Consider the following 22,515-nt stretch of genomic DNA (forward strand, 5'->3'; position numbering starts at 1 on the left):
TTTATCGATTTGCCCATACCCAATATGGCAGAGCACTCACTTCCGGCGAGTAACCCAGCGCCGCTCATTATTGTTGAAAAATAACCAAACCCGCCGCGTCTGGCCCCGCCCCCTCCCCCTTATTTCTATTACAAGCTAAAGAGGAAAAAAGCTCCGCCCAGCAACAGCCGCTTTCCCTTTTCTCCCCGGCCAGAGCTCCGCCCGCGTCGTGTGACGTCACCCCCTTCCCTCCAATGCGCCGAGTTCCCGCCCCTTGACGTTGCGTGTCCCGCCCCCCAGCCTCTGTCCGCCGGCCGTTTTCCCCTCAGTTCATGTCGCGCAAAAGAAAGAGAAAAAAAAGGAAAGAAGCGAGAGAAGCGAGAGGCGGGAACTCGGCGTATTCCCTCCCACACACCGTGCCTTACACCATGGAGCCCTAACGGACTGACTGGCCGCTCTCTGAGGGGTTCTGTGCACAGCGAAGGGGGCGGGACTGGCTGCGTTACCCCCTGTGTCTGGAACTTTATTTTCCCCCTCGCACTTCGCTCTTGGGGCCGCAGACATGTACGCCGGGGCCGGGCCGGGTGAGTTAGCGCTGCTTTATCCCAATCCCACTGCGCTGGGAGAGTCAGGGCCCTAGAAGCCCTGGAAACGGCGGGAGGGCCGCCTGGTCACATGGGGAGCCGGAGTGGGGGTCATTCCAACTTGTGCCTCTCCACCTGTCCTTCTACTCTCCAGCTGCTAGGAATGCTGGGAGCTGTAGTTCAGCAACAAGTGGTGACAGAGGGGGACTATCAGTTTGCAGTTGGTCTTTATTTTCATGATATTGTGTGTTTAACTGTTTTAGTGCTGCATTTCAATGCTGACCTAGGAACCCTAAATTGTAGTATGGAGGCTGGGCATATATTGTTTATTATGTATCTTTCTATTGGGTTTCCCCGTATGTTTATCATTTGTCATTCAGACTGCGGTGTAGTTGCTAGGGAACGTGGGGCCTTAGTAACCAGGCAACCATTTTAAATTCCTAGCCGGAGAACAAATCGCAAGTCATTAAAAAGCAGGAAAACTAAAAAAAAACACAAGTGCGAGTTGTAGTAGGAATACTTTGTCTGAGGGGTCCCCAACCTTTCTTACTTGTGAGACACAGCCAAATGTAAAAAGACTTGGGGAGCAACACAAGCACCATAAATGTTCAGCCAAATAAGGGCTGTGATTGGCTATTAGGCACCTCTATGCACCCTATCAGCTTACAGGGGCTTTATTTGGTAGGAAATCTTGTTTTTATTCAACCAAAACTTGCCCCCAAGTCAGGAATTCAAAAATAACTCCCTGGTTTGGGGGCACTGAGAGCAACATCCAAGGGGTTGGGGAGCAACATGTTGCCCTGAGCCACTGGTTGGGGATCACTGTACTAAAGGCAATGTTAGGGTGAGCTGCTACTCCGACTAACAGATTGTGGATTCATTTTAATTGTGAGCGTTTTGTCCTACGTAATTGTGACCCAGACACTCTTGCATGTGTAACTATGAGCAGCGCTGGTAAATTGGATTCATCTGAAGGAAAAAAATTGCAAACCAGTAGGTAAAGGTGGCCATACACCTTCAGATTCGCTCGTTTGGCGATGTGGTCAAGCCAGCGGATCTTCTCCCAATATCCCCCACCTACGGGTGGGCGATATCGGGAGAATCTAGGCTAATTTGACTTGAATTATAACGACGGGTATAGGCAAAGTCGGTCCGGGGACTGCATCAACTAGCCAATGTGGTCCCCGATCCAACTAGATTTTCTAACCTGCCCGATCGAGATCTGCCCGATTTCAGACCAGATATCGGTCGGGCAGGCCCGTCGGTAGTGCCCATACACGGGCAGATTAGCTGCCGAATCGGTCTAAGGGACCCATATCAGCAGCTAGAATCGGCCCGTGTATGGGGACCTTAAAACTCACTCAGTAGCACGATTCAGCAATGGGTGCACATCCAGCAGGGGCCCCCACTCCTGGACACTTGCAGCCATAATATCAATATAACACCCCAAGCTTGATAGAGAGCCAATAAGGCTCAAAATGTTGCTGTTGCCGTTGTAGTGATAATAGTCATTTTAATGCTATTATGGAGTGCTGCCTGTAACGGTTTTAAAAAATAATTGTATGGTGTTTTAAAGGACAAGGAAACCCATGTGTGTATCATGTACCCCCTGCAGAGGTTTCCATCCCACCCATACTGCCCAGATCTGCCCTGTGCCTGTTAAACAGATGCAGAGTTGTGTAGTGGCAATGGGGGCTGCCATCTTGGGATGCACAACTAGAACTTGGAAAAAACAAAGTGCAGCAAATTTTCTGTATTAAAAATTAGCAATGGCTGCCGTCTCTGGCCGCTTGATGTCCAGCTCTCTTGGGGCGGTTGTTGGCCAGGAGCCTGTGCAGTTGAGGTCAGAATCAGACAGAAGTGGGCACAAACACCAATGCACTAATCTGTGTTTTACTGAAAGGTCTTGGCAAAGAAACAAGGGGGGTAAAGGTGGCAATAAACAGGCCAATTCTAGCTGCTGATATTGGTCCTTTAGACCGATTCGGTGGCTTATCTGCTCGTGTATGGGTACGAACAATGGGCCTCCCCGACTGAGGCCCTGAAATTGGCCAGATGTTTGTGCTGGTTTGGTTTCTCCGTTGGATCATGGTCCGCGTTGGCTTGTTGACGCAGTCCCTGAACCGACAGCACCTTATACCCGCCATTCTTATTCAATCTTTTGGCCCCAGGGCCAAATTAGCCCAATATCGTCCACCCGTGGGTGGGGATATCGGGAGAAGATCCACTCGCTTGGGGAGCGGATCTCACCATGTATGGCTAGCGTAAAGGTGCATGATTTAAACATGGCTTAAGTCACATGATAGTAAGGGTTCTGAATGGGGTTCTGTTAAAAGAAAGGTTTTGTGTGATTGGGCTGCCTGCCATAGTCCAGCATATACTGCTAGTTTGGCTGCTTTTGAATGGGAGCATTGCACGTGTGTTTGTTGCAGGGAAGTTGGAGTGTTAGCTCAGCTGGGGCATTAGCCGGTATCCATTATACATTCTCTGTGCAGTGTTGGGGCTCTGGAATGTACGTGCACCAGTTGTAAGGCTTTCTGTGGTTGGTGTTGCTGGGTTCCTCAGACCTGTAACGTGGGCAGCTTGGCACTAGTGTAGTCACCTATAGCACCCAGTCCTATTCAGACCTTCTATTCTTCCTGCAGCTGGGTGGGCAGAACTAATTACTTTGCATTACTACTCAGTTCCCACTTTTATTAAATGAGCCCCATAGTGTATAAGCCTAGCGATCTGACAGTAGTGTGTTACTAAGGGCTGAGTAAGTGTAAAGCCCCCTCTCCTGTCTGCTGCATGGTCTCAGAGCAAATTCTGCGGATACCGCCGGTTTTTCCTTTCCTGTCCCTATCTCTAGAATTGCAGCAGGTTTGTGGGTCACCTTATCAATGACGGCACTAATTTGTATTTATCTGTTAATCTTGCTTATCCCCCACCCATGAGTTCTGTTCTGGGTGGCTTGTGGTACAGTAAATGCTGTAAGCTCCCTGTGAGTTTATTCAACTATGTTTTCTGCTATTTTGCAAAATGATAACACTAATGTTTCTGTCTTTTGTTTATTGCCCCACGTGTTGGATTTATAAACACAGGCTGAGAATCCATCCCTGAGCTGGCATTGCCCTTCCTCCTTGCCTTTACCCAGAACCACCTTTAGTTAATGTTAAAGGGGTTGTTCACCTTAAATTAACTTTTAGTATGATGTAGACATTGATATTCTGAGACAATTTGCAATTGGGCTTCATTTTTGATGGTTTTTCAGTTATTTCACATTTTGTTCAGCAGCTCTCCAGTTTGGAATTTCAGCAGCTATCTGAGTGCTAGGGTCTTATATATCGTAGCAACCAGGCCATGGTATAAATGAGAGATGCAAATATGAATAGTAGAGGGCCTGCATAGAAAGATAAGTAGTAAAAAGTAACAACAATAATAAAATTGTAGCAAAGTTTTTGGCTGCCGGGGGGTCAGTGACCCCCATTTGAAAGCTGGGAAGAAGAGAAGGGCAAATAATTCAAAATCTATACAAAATAAGTAATAAAAACCAACTGCAATGTTGCTAGAAAATGGGGCAAACACTTTATTCAGTTCAGCTGTTTTCAGATCTACCAAAAACAAAATTGCTTTCTACTTTTTATGTTTGGGCGTTTTACTAAAATGCAAGGTTAAAACTTAATGTTCCTCTCTATAGTGTTTTGGAGTAAAGCCGCCCATTCACATTTAGATTTGAGGCTTCTTCCACCGATTGTTTGGATATTGATTGTACGTTTAAATGCAACGATCTGAAACTCACATTCAGGCTGAAATTGTAGGATAAAGCCCTAAATATAACCAATGGGAGGAGGTTCTGAGCGTGAAATAGTTACAGGCACCAATCGTACCAAAGTGACTCCCATTGTAGGGCCCCCAAGGGTATCGGCAGATACACCTGCGCAGATTTTATCCAACCGGAATTTTTCAACCTTTCCGATCAACTAAGCGATCGCCATGATATGAAAATGAACTGTTTATACAATTGGCAGCAATAGTTGAAACTTTTCTCAGCAGCGTTTGTGGGACGCTAGCAACTATTGTATTGATTGTAACAGCTGCAATTAAAGGGGAACTCCGCCTAAATACAGGCTTCTTGAAGAGTAAATATATTTTCAAGCAACCTAATGCAGCCTTTTCATGATCTTTTTATGTAATAGGGTTTGGAACAATTCCCTAAGGCTGGCCCCTTGTTCCGGCTGACTACTGTGTGACTCATATAAAATGTAACAGTAGTCGCCTGCATCCTCCCAATCCCACAATTCCCTGCTGCACACGTGATGTCAACAAGGAAAGGAACGTCACAGTGCAATGCATTGTGGGTTATGTAGTTCCTGCATGCTGTGGAGAACAATTTGTAACATCAGTATTTTAGTCTCTCCTCCTTTGCCAGGATTTCAAATGATGCAGAAAGAGAAGAGCTGTTTTGCAGCTGGATTTCAGCGTATAAAAATGGGATTTATCCATTTTTTTTGTGCATGGAACAGGTATATTAGGGGTTTCTGTGTTGTGTGGGGCTTTTTTTTTTTTTTTTTAAATTTTGGTTTGAAAACCGGAATTCCCTTTTAAGGAACTCAGGGATAGCTGAGTGATGTACTAAGGCTTGTGTAGCAGCCCGTTCAGTCTAATGGTTTTACTCTGAAGGAAATTATTGTCTTCTCTGTGGCCGAGTCATATCCCACAAACTATTTTTTATAAGATTCATTTAAAGGGATGTGAGAAACCCGAGTTTTTCTGATATAACCCTATGGTGCCGGCTTGCTTTTAATTGCTGCTCTCATCTGAGTTTTCCTTGAGGCTGAACTAAATCAACATACAGCCCCTGGGGCATCAGCGCCGTTGTTCTGCCAGGCTCCATGCAGTTCTTCAACTAAGTCATTAGTTTAAAGGCTCTATTTAGCAGCATTGCTGGTAAACCTGTAGACTACAAGCAATATTGGATGACGTGGTAGTGAACCGTTACAGTAAAGGCAAGCGGCCTTACATGGTATGTTGAAGGTGTTCACTGCATTTTGTCAGAGGTCATCGCACAGTTAAAGGAACAGTAACACCAAAAAAAGAAAATGTATCAAAGTAATTTAAATATCATGTACCGTTGCCCTGCGTTGGTAATAGTTGTGTGTTTGCTTTAGAAATGCTACTATTCTGTTTATAAAATATCCTGCTGTGTAGTCCTTGGGGCAGCCATTCAAGCTGGAAAAAGGGGAGAAGGCACAGCTTCCATAGCAGATAACAGATAAAATGACACTGTACTCTACAGAGCTTATCTGTTATCTAACCTGTGCCTTTTTCCAGCTTGAATGGATGCCCCCGGGGCTACACAGCGGGGTATTTATATAAACTATAGTAGGGTTTCTGTAGCAAACACCCCAGCTGTACCAGTGCAGGAATGGCTGCCCCCGGGGCTACACAGCGGGGTATTTATATAAACTATAGTAGGGTTTCTGTAGCAAACACCCCAGCTGTACCGGTGCAGGAACAGCTGCCCCCGGGGCTACACAGTGGGGTATTTATGTAAACTATAGTAGGGTTTCTGTAGCAAACACCCCAGCTGTACCAGTGCAGGAACGGCTGCCCCCGGGGCTACACAGTGGGGTATTTATATAAACTATAGTAGGGTTTCTGTAGCAAACACCCCAGCTGTACCGGTGCAGGAACAGCTGCCCCCGGGGCTACACAGTGGGGTATTTATATAAACTATAGTAGGGTTTCTGTAGCAAACACCCCAGCTGTACCAGTGCAGGAATGGCTGCCCCCGGGGCTACACAGCGGGGTATTTATATAAACTATAGTAGGGTTTCTGTAGCAAACACCCCAGCTGTACCGGTGCAGGAATGGCTGCCCCCGGGGCTACACAGCGGGGTATTTATATAAACTATAGTAGGGTTTCTGTAGCAAACACCCCAGCTGTACCGGTGCAGGAACAGCTGCCCCCGGGGCTACACAGCGGGGTATTTATATAAACTATAGTAGGGTTTCTGTAGCAAACACCCCAGCTGTACCAGTGCAGGAATGGCTGCCCCCGGGGCTACACAGCGGGGTATTTATATAAACTATAGTAGGGTTTCTGTAGCAAACACCCCAGTTGTACCAGTGCATGTTACCCTACTATAGTTTATATAAATACCCCGCTGTGTAGCCCTGGGTTTTCTAATGGATAAAATGACCTGTGTAGCATTAGCCTTTGAGTCGTGGTAGAAAGTATTAAAGAGATACTAACATTAGGAATTAAACCCTTGTTCACATCTGTTATGACATTGTCTTGGCATGCTCTTTATAATTTTGCCTTGAAGGTATTTGCCCAATGCTTTTACATTACACATCAAATGGCCATGTTCCTCTACGAGGGGGCGGCCATATTTGTGGAGCAGGAGCCCGTTAGCATTAGAAGCTATAACTGACCGGTTGGCACAACAGTCCGGTTTAGGAACTTCATCTTATATGACCTTGCTCATAAAGTGACCATCTATGTGCGGCACAATGCTTATGATCTGCACGCCGCCTTCATATTAATTGCGAGGCTCTCAAACAATTGGCTCGTGATCAAACTGACTCTACTGTGCATGACTGTAATAGGAAAAATAGACTGTAAGGTCCGTTGGAGCAGGGGATGTTGTGACTCATTAAACACACTCTGTAAAGCTTGCTGGAATGTCTGCTGTATAAGGGATGATAATGACTCGTCTGCTTTGTATATCTATATATAATGTAACACTTTATGTCCCATTTCCTCATCTCTATCCACAGTGAATATTTGATTTGCTCTTTTTATAAGAATGCATACAGTGATGTTTGCAGGAATTCATCAAACACCCTCTCTCAGTGCAGATTCTTACATGGAAACTCCTAGGCTCATCAAACTCTCGCCCCCTCCCTAGGGACAAGTAGCGATCACCAGTGGTGGTGGGAGATGGCAGAACCTTAAAGGGATACTGACATGGAGAGACATGATTTTTTTTTTTTCAAAACCCATCAGTTACCCTTCAGGCACAGGCACACTTTACTGCTGCGCTGCAAGTTGGAGTGATATCGCTCCCTCACCCCCAGCAGCCGATCAGCAGAACAATGGGAAGGGGGCAAGATAGCAGCTCCCAGTAGGTATCAGAATAGCACTCAATAGTAAGAAATCCAAGTCCGGCTTGGGACTCCTCCAGTTACATGGGAGTAGGAGAAACAATAGGTTAGCTGAAAGCAGTTCTAATGTGTAGCGCTGGCTGAAAGCTCAGACTCAGGCACAATGCACTGAAATGGCGCCTACACACCAATATTACAGCTACAAATACATTTGTTGGTTCAAGAATAAAAGGTTAAATGGCAGAGGGAATTATATGCTGTGTAACAGTGTCATTTAATAAAAACCTATTTTCTAATACGTTTTCCAAGCTTCTCTGGAAGGGTTTGAAGACTAAAAACATTCAGTGTAGTATTAAGTTCTGCAACCTGTTTGTGCTCTTCCAACAACCTCAGTGATATTAAAAATTTGCAAAATGTATACATTTTAGTGCGTTTTATGAGAGTCTTGAAAATTACCCATGTCAGCTGTTTGGTGGATTAATCTTTTTCGCTCGTTTCTGTTTTTGCCACTCCACCTTGGTTTACTTTATGCTTTTCCTTTGTGTTTGTGGGACTTTGTTGTCTGTGGTGTTTACTGGGCTGGCTGAGAAAATGGCAACACTGCCTGCCGCAGCAGAAACCGCGTGGATTGTAGCCTAATAATGCACACAAACATGAATGACGTCTGTCTGCAGTAGGATAATGTCCGGAAACCCATTATCCAGAAGGTTCCAAATTACGGAATTCTCCCGGAGACCCCATTTTAATCAAATAATTCATGTTTTTAAAAATGATTTCCTTTTCCTCTGTAATAATAAAACAGTACCTGTACTTGATCCCAACTAAGATATAATTACCCCTTATTGGGGGCAGAACAGCCCTATTGGGTTTATTTAATGGTTAAATGATTCCCTTTTCTCTGTAATAATAAAACACTACCTTATATTTGATCCCAACTAAGATAATTAATCCTTGCTGCTGAAAATTTTTTTTTATTAGACTTAAAGTAGGAGATCTGAATTACGGAAAACCCCAAGTCCCGAGCATTCTGGATTACAGGTCCCATACCTGTATTATCGTTTGTTTACTAATGGAGAAAAGCCCGTGTTTGACGTTTCCCTAAAGTGGACATTTCTGGGTACTGCTAAAAGTATTCACAAATATTATTTGGTTTGGGTTATGAATTTTATTATCTGATAATTAACCCAACAGCAATGCAAATGCGAGAATTATGTAAATGTTAAGTAAAATAAGAATTATAGAACTAATCTGTCTTTGACTGGAGAAACGGAGAGGGGGGGATAAAAGTAAATAATTGAGAAACCACAAAAGAAACAAACCACAGTGTTACTATAATGTTTTGGTTTGTGTGGTCCAGGAAAATACTGCATCGTCCGATATGGAGGTGGAAAAAAATGAGGATTCTACCTCCCCTGGGCGATTCAGCCCTAAACACAGATTTTGCTTGGGCAACAGCCTTCAACAGCGCCAGATCAAAATAGCTTGTCCCACTTAATATCTGAAGCTTTTGTGATACTGGTCGTCTCATCGATCTGCCATACACGTACCAAATATTGTATCAAATTAATTTTTGTGCGATAATATTGGTGCATATATGGCCAGCTTTACCCTCTCTGGGTTAAAATATTACTGCAGGTATGGGACCTGTTATCCAGAATGCTTGGGACCTGGGGTTTTCCAGATAAGGGATCTTTCCAGAATTTATCTTATTGATCTCCATAACTTAAGCCTACTAAAAATCATTTAAATATTGAATAAACCCAATAGGACTGTTCTGCCCCCCATAAGGGGTACCGTATTTTTCGCCCTATAAGACACTCCGGAATATAAGACGCACCCAATTTTAAAGGAGGAAAATCTAGAAAAAAAGATTCTGGACAAAATACTGTAGTAAAATATTTTATATCAACTGTATAAAGTTAATTGTCTCTGGGCTCGCACATAATGAGGCTTCCCCCAGGGCCCCCCCAAGCATCCTTCAGCTTCCCCCAGGGCCCCCCCAGGTATCCTTCAGCGTCCCCCAGGGCCTCCAAGCATCCTCCAGCTCCCCCACGGCACCCCCAGCATTCTTCAGCTTCCCCCAGGGCCCCCAAGCACCTTCCATGTCCCCCCTAACCTCCCCCCAGCGGCCTCCAGCTCCCGTGATGTCTTCCTCTCTGTGCCGCGGCTCCCAGCTGCTTCTGTGCTTTTATAAGGTTGTGCCCTGTGCGTGTGACGTCAGTACGCACGGGCTCAACCTTTTAAAGCAAGGATGCGGCAGAGAGCCGCGGCACTTAGAGGAAGATGTAGTTCGCCGTATAAGACGCACCTACTTTCCCCCCCCAGTTTTGGGGAAGAAAAAGTGCGTTTTATACAGAGAAAAATACTGTAATTATATCTTAAGGTCCCCATACACGGTACACGCCAAGCGAGCGGATCTTCCCCCGATATCCCCACCTACGGGTGGGCGATATCCGGGAGCTTGAAGTTAAAAAAATAAATAAATAAATAAATAATCCGATCGTTTGGCCCTGGGAACGACCGGATTATGTAGGCGGCAATGGGGCAGTCGGTTCGGGGACCGCATCAACGAGCCGATGCGGCCCCCGATCCGACTGAATCTTTTAACCTGGCCGATCGATATCTGGCCAAATTCAGGCCAGATATCGGTCGGCCAGCCCGCTCGTTTCTGCCCCTACACGGGCAGATAAGCTGCTGAGTCGGTCCAAGGGACCCATATCGACAGCTATTATCGGCCTGTGTATGGGGGCCTTTAGTTGGGATCAAGTACACGTACTGTTTTATTATTACAGAGAAAAGGGAATCATTTAACCATTAAATAAACCCAATAGGGCTGTTCTGCCCCCAATAAGGGGTAATTATATCTTAGTTGGGATCAAGTACAGGTACTGTTTTATTATTACAGAGAAAAGGGAATCATTTAACCATGAAATAAACCCAATAGGGCTGTTCTGCCCCAATAAGGGGTAATTATATCTTAGTTGGGATCAAGTACAGGTACTGTTTTATTATTACAGAGAAAAGGGAATCATTTAACCATGAAATAAACCCAATAGGGCTGTTCTGCCCCAATAAGGGGTAATTATATCTTAGTTGGGATCAAGTACAAAATTAGAATAATTTGCTTATAATGGAGTCTATGGAAGATATCCTTTTTGTAATTCAGAACTTTCTGGATAACGTGTTTCCAGATAAGGGATCCTATACCTGTACTAAGGTATTCGTAACTTGGAGAAAATGAATGTGTAAATAAATGTATAGTATGTGTTCCTTACAGAACAGTGGGCATTCTGGAGCGCTGGGTTTGTGCTTTTGATAGTATAAAAGGACACATCCTTATTAATCTCAGGTAGTTTGAATAGAAATAGATTTTAATCTGATAAAGTCTGATGTTGCAAATGGCCTGGGCTGCCACTGCAATCTGTGACTGGGGAAATCCTTAGTGTAGACTGTCTGGTTTCCTAGAAACACAGACTGATTATCTGAGAGGGTTTCCGAGTGCAAGAGAATTGCACACAGCAGTTCCCCCTGCATGGCCGAGTCTCACAGCATGAGTGTTATGTAATGATGAAACCTAATCTTGTGATCTGTAGCCGGCAGCAATCCCCAGCGCCATACCCTGCGCATACATTTCATTATATACCGCACTGGGGGGTGGAATTTGTTTTTCTATAAAATAAATTGTTTTATTGTTTCCACCCAGGAATTGTGTGGCAGTTGTAGCTGGGTGGGAAGGTGTTGTTGCCTGCCCCGTCAGTCTCCGGCTCACACACAGCCCTGAGTGCTGGGAGTTATCTGAGGACAAGCTCCTAATATGGCCATGGGTTTCCATTCACAAGGCTGAATGTTGTTCTGAGCTCTCGGCATAATCCCATCAGATCTGCTTCTCACGGGGGGGGCCGAGCCACTACTGGGCCTTTTCATCGTTACAGTCATTTATAGTGTGCCAGCCAGTTATGCGCTACATTCCATTCATTTACAAGCAACCGGGGTCTTGCAGCTATGTAACAAACAAGGATTACACAATTATAATCGGATCCCAGGGCTCTTTCATTAGAATACAAACTCATTGTGGCTCCCCTGATTAATCCATCTTCCCCTAATTGTACTGATTTCAATGAGTGCTCGTTTGCAGTTGTCCATTTCACAAGTACCAATCTGCGATAATTGTTTGTATTGCTCGGCATAGGCCAAATCAAATATCACCAGTATTTTGTTTATCCTACTCTTGCTTGTGGGTAAAACGCTCGGGGTGATTTATCAACGAAACTGTAATTGTAACTTTAGAGTTTGATTTTTCCTTTCACAATTTAAGTCTTTTTTGTGCTAAAAAAATGAGTTTATTTGATTCAGAAAAAGAAACCCAAATTCACAAACTCGGAAATTGATAGATAAGCCCGAAAGTGTTAGTACCTTTTTACTCTTCACCCTGGTTCTGATGTTTGAAACAAGATAGCAGATGCCGGCTAATTAGCAGGCACAAGTCTGCCCACAAAAGAATATGCACACAAGGCTGCTACAGTTCCCTACCAGGTCAGGCTAGCTGCTGATTGGTTCCTATACTACAGTGCTGTGTGCCAAGTGCAGCTTCCCTGTGCAGCCTGGGAAAGGAGCCAGCAGGAATGGAAATCGTGGGCTGGACTAGTAGCTTTTTTAGAGAACAATTTTAAAAAATCAGCCTGAAACACAACTTTTCTCATCACATTCTTTATATAGAGATGTATAATGCACTGGCATATGCTGCTTTGTTTACATAATATGTCCCCTTTACAATACATTATGAAATTTTTTTTTTTTTTTCTAAATAAGCATAGAAATAAAACATTTTATAAAAATAATCATTTGGACTAAGGATGCACCGAATCCAAGATTTGGTTTGGGATTCGGACGTTTTCAGCAGGATTCGTATTCAGTCAAATCCAGGCCTCTGGCCGAACCGAATCTTTAAAATCGTGTGACTTGTTGTCAAATACAGATATTGGAAATTGTGCACCGCAAACGGTTCTCTTTAACCCTTATTTTAATTATTATCATTTATTTGTAAAGTGCCAACATATCCCGCAGCGCTGTACAATAAGTGGGTTACATACATTGGACATACAGAGTAACATATAAAGCAATCAGTAACCGATACAAGAGGTGAAGAGAGCCCTGCCCAAAAGAGCTTACACTCTACAAGGAGTAACATATAAAGCAATCAGTAACCGATACAAGAGGGGAAGAGAGCCCTGCCCAAAAGAGCTTACACTCTACAAGGAGTAACATATAAAGCAATCAATAACCGATACAGGAGGGGAAGGGAGCCCTGCCCAAAAGAGCTTACACTCTACAAGGAGTAACATATAAAGCAATCAGTAACCGATACAAGAGGGGAAGGGAGCCCTGCCCAAAAGAGCTTACACTCTACAAGGAGTAACATATAGAGCAATCAGTAACCGATACAGGAGGTGAAGAGAGCCCTGCCCAAAAGAGCTTACACTCTACAAGGAGTAACATATAAAGCAATCAGTAACCGATACAAGAGGGGAAGAGAGCCCTGCCCAAAAGAGCTTACACTCTACAAGGAGTAACATATAAAGCAATCAGTAACCGATACAAGAGGGGAAGGGAGCCGTGCCCAAAAGAGCTTACACTCTACAAGGAGTAACATATAAAGCAACCAATAACCGATACAAGAGGTGAAGAGAGCCCTGCCCAAAAGAGCTTACAATGGTTTGGTATTCGGCCAAATCTTTCACGAAGGATTCAGCTGAATCCCAAAATGGCGGATCCCTTTGCACTTGAATGTTCTGCACTGTTTCATTCAGAATAACCGCCTCCGACACAAAGCCTGCAGGTAGAGAGGGGAATTGTGGAGAGTAATTCAGTTGTTTTACAAACTGTACAATATTTTTATTATTTGAATATATTTAGAAAGCTTCTTATTTCGACAAGATGAAGCATTTATGGACATTTCATTTTCATAATAGTTTACCTTGTCCTGTATGGCATAACAGGGCTGCTTTGGGCTGATTGAGTACTTTGAGGGCACAGTTGTTAAACAGCTTATTGTGACATTACCCAAAGTGTCTACGCCAAATATGTACAGTAATATCAAAGCACTGTACCAGAAATAAACCTATTTTTAGATGTAAGGCTAGAACACATTTGAATTGAGATGGTTCGGTTGTGTTGAATACGTTGCATTTAACTTATTACAGGCGATTTTTTTTTTTTTTTTTTTTTTTTTTTACCACAGACCAAAAATACACTAACTTGTACATGCTCTTGGGTTTAAATACAGAATTACAGAATATAGAAAAGACAGGGGAAACTTAAGTTGAAGTTAATTGATACCACTTTACAGAAAATGTAGCTTCTTATTCTGATTAATGTCTTAAACTTTGCTCCCTGCAAACAAAACTGTGTCTGTGTCACAGAATCCCCTAACTGTAAATGAATCCCACAAAACCATATATTTTTGGAAAGTACTCGTTCTGATGAATTAAAAATGCTTATGTATTTCTTTCTGCTACAATCTACAAAAGCATAGATCTTTATAATTTATAAACAAAATCTAATCTAAACTATATGCTCTAAAGTAGAGAGCTCAAACCTCATAGATCAGTGCTGTCCAACTGGCGGCCCATGACCCCCCTCTGTGTGGCCCCCACCTGTCTGGCTGCTTTGATGGCTTACCTTTGTGTAAGCTTTAAATGGTATCAGTACTGAGATTAACTGGCCCCCCTGCATGGTTCTCACCTCAGATTCAGGCTTTAATCCCCCTGTATTGTTTAAAAATGTAATCCCCCTGTGTTGTTCACACCTTTTAATCCCTGCATTTTTCACCCCCTGCAGTGTTCACACCTCAGACTCAGGCTGTAATCACCCTGTATTGTTTAAAAATGTAATCCCCTGTGTTGTTCACACCTTTTAATCCCTGCATTTTTCACCCCCTGCAGTGTTCACACCTCAGACTCAGGCTGTAATCACCCCCCATTGTTCACACCTCAAACATTGTATGTACTGCCTGGACTATGCTGCCTGTGTGTATGGCACACACAGGGACCATAGGGTAGCCAGATTATGGCAGATAGACATCATAGGGCAGGGAGGGTATGGCACAAACAGGTAGGGCAGGCAGAGTATGGCACACACAGGCAGGGTATGGCAGGCAGAGCATTGCACACATAGGCAACATAGGCCAGGTAGAGTATGGCACACACAGGCAGCATAGGGCAGGCAGAGTGCTGCCTATGTGTGCCATACTCTGCCTGTGGGAGGTGAACCAGGCAGGGGTTTGTTGTGGGTTTGTTAGCAGTTGGAAATAGCCATTAAATGGTCCCTAAGGTGTGTAATGATGTGCTGGGAGTTGCTGTGCTATCCATGGATTTAGGGGTATATCTTAATATGACATAATATAATTCTTTCACATATGAATGACGGTTGATATCCCCGCAAGCATTTTGGATTTTGCTGTGCTACCACCATTGTGATAAAATAGGTGTGGTTTGAAGTGGGTGTGGTTTAAAAAAGGGGAGTGGTCAATACTGGCTTCCATTAGCGGCCCTCCACTATGTATGCTAGAGAAATTTTGGCCCTCGGCACCGCAGAAGTTGGACAGCACTGTCATAGATAATTACATGGGCCCTAAGAAGTTCCATACAACATATGCATGGTGACATTGTGGTAGTTTTTTACATAGCCACTACACCCTCAACTGGGGAATCCCTATGTTCCTGCTGAATTGTGCTTAGTACAGGGGAATCCCTATGTGCCATAGTTTTATGGTATCTCTCTGTACAGGCTATGAGCAAACTTAGGGGGCTGTTCCTGCTGACTTGTGCTTAGTACAGGGGAATCCCTATGTGCCATAGTTTTATGGTATCTCTCTGTACAGGCTATGAGCAAACTTAGGGGACTGTTCCTGCTGAATTGTGCTTAGTACAGGGGAATCCCTATGTGCCATAGTTTTATGGTATTTCTCTGTACAGGCTATGAGCAAACTTAGGGGGCTGTTCCTGCTGAATTGTGCTTAGTACAGGGGAATCCCTATGTGCCATAGTTTTATGGTATCTCTCTGTACAGGCTATGAGCAAACTTAGGGGGCTGTTCCTGCTGAATTGTGCTTAGTACAGGGGAATCCCTATGTGCCATAGTTTTATGGTATCTCTCTGTACAGGCTATGGGCAAACTTAGGGGGCTGTTCCTGCTGAATTGTGCTTAGTACAGGGGAATCCCTATGTGCCATAGTTTTATGGTATCTCTCTGTACAGGCTATGGGCAAACTTATTTGTTTACCTCGCCAGCGCCAGAGATTTTCCTGTGTGTGTGTATATACAAATATACGTTTGTTGTTGGGGAGAGTTCAGGGCTCAGGTTTGGGAGCGCTCAGTTTCTTGGCTCGGTTTCCCCTGTGAATCATCTGTAAATGAGCGGCAGGATTTCCTCTGAGTTGGGAAACGTTTCAGCCGGTGACTCAGGGAATTGACCTTTATAATTTTCATTTGGGATTACATAATATGCATGGCTACATTGTGTTTGTATTTAATTTGGGGGAAAAAGGGATGCATTTCTAGCAATTTATAATAAAAGATTCATACCGCTGAGCTTAAGCAACTAAACCTGAAATGCAGGAATTGGCCTCCTTATCTGGGAAACTCCTAAATATTCTGGATAGCAGGTCCTATACCTCCCATGTGGTTTTTATTTTAATGTCGTGGAGGAGAATTCTGCCCATAAATTCAAACATGAGTGTATATGGTGCACCCTGCCATGTTAATGTTTTGTAGAACATATTCCCCTTTTCAATAGCTGAAATACTTTTAAACTGATCTAAGGGAGAAAACCCCAAAACAAGAATGCTATAAGCACTCCAGTTATCACAGTAAATTATTTATTAGTAAAATTACTTGCTTCTTCAGCTATGAACTGTCAAATTTTAATTTTTTAAAAAGAGAAATCACCCAAAAAAACTTTACATGAAAAAAAGTTACGTAAATGTAAGCATTTTTCCAGCATACGTAATATAAACTTTTACTAGTTAAAAGCTGAGAATGGGGTTGATGAGTATCAGCCCCTCCACTGGCATCAGTCTCCTACTTTGCCTGCACCATTAAACCATTGACGGGCTGGGTCACACTTTACTGCTGTGCTGCAAGTTTGAGTGATATCCCCCCCTCACCCCCAGCAGCCGATCAGCAGAACAATGGGAAGGGAGCAAGATAGCAGCTCCCAGTAGGTATCAGAATAGCACTCAATAGTAAGAAATCCAAGTCTGGCTTGGGACTCCTCCAGTTACATGGGAGTAGGAGAAACAATAGGTTAGCTGAAAGCAGCTCTAATGTGTAGTGCTGGCTCCTTCTGAAAGCTCAGACTCAGGCACACTTTACTGCTGCACTGCAAGTTGGAGTGATATCCCCCCCTCACCCCCAGCAGCCGATCAGCAGAACAATGGGAAGGGAGCAAGATAGCAGCTCCCAGTAGGTATCAGAATAGCACTCAATAGTAAGAAATCCAAGTCCGGCTTGGGACTCCTCCAGTTACATGGGAGTAGGAGAAACAATAGGTTAGCTGAAAGCAGTTCTAATGTGTAGCGCTGGCTGAAAGCTCAGACTCAGGCACAATGCACTGAGATGGCGCCTACACACCAATATTACAGCTACAAATACATTTGTTGGTTCAAGAATAAAAGGTTAAATGGCAGAGGGAATTATTTGCTGTGCAACAGTGTCATTTAGAAATAAAAAGTGTCCCATAACTAACATGGCAGTGTCACTTTACAGTAATTTGTAACTGTAATTGCAACTGAAAGCAGTGTTTGTTTCTCTCTTCCAATCAGTTTCTGATACATTGTTTCAGCAGTCACAACAAGAAGTACATAGAATATTAAACAGCCAGCCATCTTCATTTGCAAATAACTGTATGGCTGCAGAGGAATAATCTGTGGATTGTATCTGCCCAGGCTGCTTTCTCATGAAACACACAAGCTTTTTACTTTGGAAAATAACCCTCTAACATAACATCTATAGTGTCTATCAGCATTGTGCTTATTTAAGTCACCCCGGTGCCCTTTGGAGGCCTCGCTGGGGCCCCTTAATGATGTAAAGAAGGAGCTCCATAGCTGCAGCAGCGCACTGTACCCCGGCTCTATGTTGCCAGAGCTGTGCTCTGTAACTGTTCGTTCCTGTGTATATACTGTATTTATTTTTAGCTTTAAAACTACAGTAGCCAGAAAAAGAAAACTGTATTTATGAGTTTATATGATGTTGTCGCTCAAGTTGCCATAGGAGTACGTGTCTCCAACTGGCAATGCAGGCTGGGAGATGGGCCCTGACAGGTGCTGCATGGGTCATTCGATACTGCCCGGGGCCTGTCAGCATGAAGGATCAATGGTTGCAGCACAGCTGCTGTAGAAGCCAGAGTCGCTTAAGGTTAAGGTTCCTCAGGAGCCTACTTGTGGCCCCTGGGACAGGCTATATGTATATGCAGTGAGTGCAACATTTAGCCTATATTCCTTAAAGTAACCTGTCACTTAGTGTTTCTCTGATTTGGTTGGTCGGAATATCTGGGCAGGGCAGCATCATAGTTGGTGAACTGAGGGGCCAATAAAAAAAAGTAACATGTCTATACAGCACCCACAAATGAGAGAATTTATCCTATAGGTGTGAGAGCCATGACTGACCTTTACAACTTCAGAATTACCTAAACATTTAACACTGTGATGCTATTGGAGTGGTTCCCCTAACTTTTAGTTTGTTCTAGAATGGCCAGTTATTAGCAACTTTTCATTTGGTCTCCATTTTTTTTTTTTTTTTTTTTTTTGAAAATTTTGAATTATTCGCTTTTCTGACTCTTCAGCTTTCAAAAGGGGGTCACAGACTCAGCAGCCAAAAATGTATTTCTCTTCTCCTTGTTACTTATTACTTACCTTTCTATTCAGACCCACTTCTATTCATATTCTAGTTTCTCATTTGAGAAACTATTTTATATAAATATATATGTATATGTATGTAATATCTCTCTCTGTATGTCTGTATGTATGTATATATATGTGTATGTTATGTTATTAATGTATAATACTTTTGTGACCAAATGAAAGGACATTTTGGATAATTGCTAATAAGGTTTAGTTGATTTTCTTGCTGAATAATATACATGGCTTGGCTGTGTCTGTGCCGGGGGCTTATCTGCTCAGACAGCATTGCAGGAACACTGGGTGTTGCCTAAAGTCACCTCTCCAAAAATCTGCTTCTGTAGATAAGTCCCAGATAACTGCACTTTTTTTGCACTGCTTCTGTACGCAGTGACAGCAGTGCTGCGCCTCTATTGCTTTATCTAGATCTCCTAGAATGCATATCGGGTAAAGTAATATAGTCTAACCTTTGCCCACCTATAGTAACCCTCACAAACCAGTTTCCAAACAGTTGACAGCTGACCAGTTACTGCCAACAGAGATTGGTTGCTATCGGTTAGAAGATGTAGCAGTCTTAAAAGCATTTATTTCATAGGATCTGTTATCCAGATGGAATTCCCATTTTAATCAACAATTTCCTTTTTCTCTCTGTAATGATAAAACCCCCATCTAAGATATAATTCTAATTGGAGGCAAATCAATCCTATTGGGTTTCAGTAATGTTTAAATTACGTTTTAATGGGGATGAAACAAATCCACTATATTGGTCATGCAATTTTTATGACTCGGGCAGGACCGTGGATTTGGCAGAATCCTGCCGAATCCTGGATTCTATGCTTCGCTACTTTTTAAGTAAGCTTAATGGCGGGGGGCGGAGTTCACCTTTACTTTTAGCATGTCATAGAATGGATAATTCCAAGCAACTTTTCAATTGGTCTTTATTTTTTCTTTTATATAGTTTTTTTAATTATTTGCTTTCTTCCGAATTTTTCTAGCTTTCAAATGATGGTCACTGACCCTGTCTAAAAATAAAAAACAAAAAAACAAATGCTCTGTAAGGATCCAAATTTATAGTAATTGCTACTTTTAATTACTAGTCTTTCTATTCAGGCCCTCGCCTATTCGTATCCCAGTCTTTCATTCAAATCAGTGCATGGTTGCTAGGGTTATTTTGGCCCTGGCAACCAGATTGAGTTACTTTGCAGCTTTCCAGTTTCGCAATTTCAGCAATCAAAGAAACCCAATCCTAGGTCCTGAGCATTTTGGAAAACAGGTCCTATACATGTATGTGTATGTATATACTCTCCCTCCAGAAAGCTTCCTAGGAGGCCTATTATAGGGTATATATCGGCTAGTGGGGAAGCGCCCAAAACCATCCTGGCCACTTTTATTGAGATTCAGTGGGAATGACCTGGCTCTCCCAGTACAACTGGCTCTTAGCCTGAAAAAGCTCTAACAGTGTGTTTGGAGCCAAGATACCTACAGTCAGGCAGCTCTCACTAAAAGTCAATAGGCTGCAGCAGGGTTGGTTTTGGCTGCAAAAATGATGTGTTCCCCATCAAACTGAAAAGGGAAAGAGGATTATTTATGCAGTGCTTATATATAGGACTCAAATGTGGTTTACTGGGATCTAACAGCATTCAAGGTGTATGTCTTTAGGGCACAGAATATGCTGGGACACCGGGATCACAAGGAGTTGCTGGTGGAAATTAAAACAGGGGGAGTCTCATGAGATCCAGCATTAAAGTCAAATAATTTCACCTCTGTTTTGCTACTTAAAGGGATACTATTTTCATCTATCTTACTTTAAAATAAGCATATATGTATTGTATAGAAGTTGTAATCATCTTTTTTTTTTTTTTCTCTCTTTAGTGCTCGTTCCACCAACCCCAACACCACCTCTCCCAATGCCGGCGTATACCTTCAAGCCTCCGCCACGGCCAGATTTTGGTACCTCAGGGAGGACCATCAAGCTCCAGGCCAACTTTTTTGAAATGGACATTCCCAAAATTGAAATATATCACTATGAGATTGATATAAAACCAGAGAAATGCCCCAGACGAGTAAACAGGTATTCAGTCTATACATTATCCTTCTGCACCTTAAGGTGTCCGTTCACTGTAAGATACGCTCGCTTGGCGAGGTCGCCAAGTGAGCGGATCTTCTCCCGATATCCCCACCCACAGGTGGGAGATATCTGGCTAATTCGGTCGTTTGTTGATCAAGTTAAAAAGGCAGGTATAGGCACCATAGGGGACATTCGGGGACTGCATTGACAAGCTGATGTGGTCCCCGATCCGCTGAAAAATCAAACATGCCGGATCTCGGTTGGGCAGGCCTGTCTTTAGTGCCCATACAGGGGCAGATAAGCTGCCGAAATTGTATGACCACCTTTAGCCCCCCTGTCCATCCATATATTAGGCTAAATAAGTAAGGCAGGGAGGTAATAACACAGTAACTGTCATTGGTGGGGCGATTACCAGACCTTCTTGAAATCTTAAAGGAGAAGGAAAGTCATTTTGGCATTTTACTGCCAATAGAGTCGCCACATTAGTACCAACTAGAACGCTGTATTTATTCAGCAGAAAGCTTTACCATACCTCAGTAAACAGCCTTAGAAGCTCCCTCTTATAGCAGCTGCCATTTTAGCTTGGTCTTGGTAGCTTCCGGCTGCAGTTATAGCCGTTGGAAGCACAGATCCCACATTTCCCATGGGAAGGGGGGAGTGGACAAGAAATCCTGTTTTTCTTTTGATAGAGGACTCAGTGTAGCATTTTTGTGAGTGCTTATTGCTGTATTTACGAGGGATGCGCCAAATCCAGCCATTTTTTTGATGGATTGGGTTTTGGCCGAATCCACGGTCCCGGCTGAACCGAATCCTAATTAGCATAAATTAGCATGTACTAATTAGCATTCGGAAAGGGTTAAAATTTAGGGGGGAAAATTATTAGCCGCACGCGCAGTATATGCCAATTCGGATTCAGTTCGGGATTCGGCAGAATCCATCAGGATTGGTTCGGGGGTTCGGCAGAATCCAAAAAAGTGGGTTCGGTGCATCCCTAGTATTTACATAGACCTTTCTGCTAAAGCTTACTTGGTTTTTACCTTTTCCTCTCCTTTAAGCTCAGTAGGCACTGTTTATATTAAATATGTATTAAGGGCGTTCTCCTATGCCTGTCTAAAGGTACCGACTCTATTACTCCACTGCTTATGGATATGGATGGATAATCTAGACTAGAGAGTGTGTTTTGGCAAATAACCTGAAAGGCTACTGCCTTGTATGTTTTGGGTTTTTGTATAGAAAAATCAGCTCTCACAGTCATTTTTACAAAAATATTGTGATAAAGGGATAAATGTGTGTGTCTGTCCCCTTTACTTTTAGGGAAATAGTTGAACACATGGTCCAGCACTTTAAAGCTCAAATCTTCGGGGATCGAAAACCAGTGTTTGATGGAAGAAAAAACCTTTACACTGCAATGCCTCTTCCGATTGCAAGAGATAAAGTAAGTTTTCTTATTTGTGTTTGTTTCTCCCTATTTCATTTACCACCTGTTACGTTAGAGCGGCTTGCCAAAGTCATGTCATCTTGTGCTGTGAGCCGTCAGTGTTTGTTTTTGTTATGTGTCTTCATTAAGTTCTTATTATGGATGGTATAAAGTAGAAACATATTAATAACCTAGCCAAATATATGAAGCTACCTAGAAATGTGTTCTCTGTGGGCAATATACTTCCTTCTTCAGCAGTTCAATGGAAAGGAATTTTTCTGAACATTGATTTTGCCAGTTTTAATTAAATTTATAATAATTTTTTTTGTTCTTGAGCAGAACAGGGAAAAAGGGGAAAATAAAAGTGCTTTCTTTTTTAGTTTCCTCATTTCTCAGGGCAGTTGTGGCAGGTGATAAATCCCTCCTACAAAATAAACCTCTCCTTATCTGTAAGCCAGAAACAGACACAACAGATGGGGAT

At 43.1% G+C, this 22,515-nt stretch overlaps 1 protein-coding gene across 2 annotated transcripts in view; it reads left to right on the forward strand.

The window, feature by feature from the left end:
* The first annotated feature begins 234 nt into the window (after nt 1-234).
* ago2 (argonaute 2, RISC catalytic component) overlaps nt 235-22,515 on the forward strand; it is a 40,276-nt gene continuing 17,995 nt past the window's right edge. The window contains exons 1-3 of one of the 2 annotated variants that reach the window (XM_012964517.3): nt 235-563; nt 20,422-20,620; nt 21,932-22,052. In XM_012964517.3, coding sequence (XP_012819971.1) covers nt 542-563; nt 20,422-20,620; nt 21,932-22,052 — 342 coding nt within the window. In that variant the 5' untranslated portion in view covers nt 235-541. 2 annotated transcript variants of the gene reach the window in all.

Source organism: Xenopus tropicalis, chromosome 6 (assembly GCF_000004195.4).
Source record: "Xenopus tropicalis strain Nigerian chromosome 6, UCB_Xtro_10.0, whole genome shotgun sequence".
NCBI lineage: Eukaryota > Metazoa > Chordata > Amphibia > Anura > Pipidae > Xenopus > Xenopus tropicalis.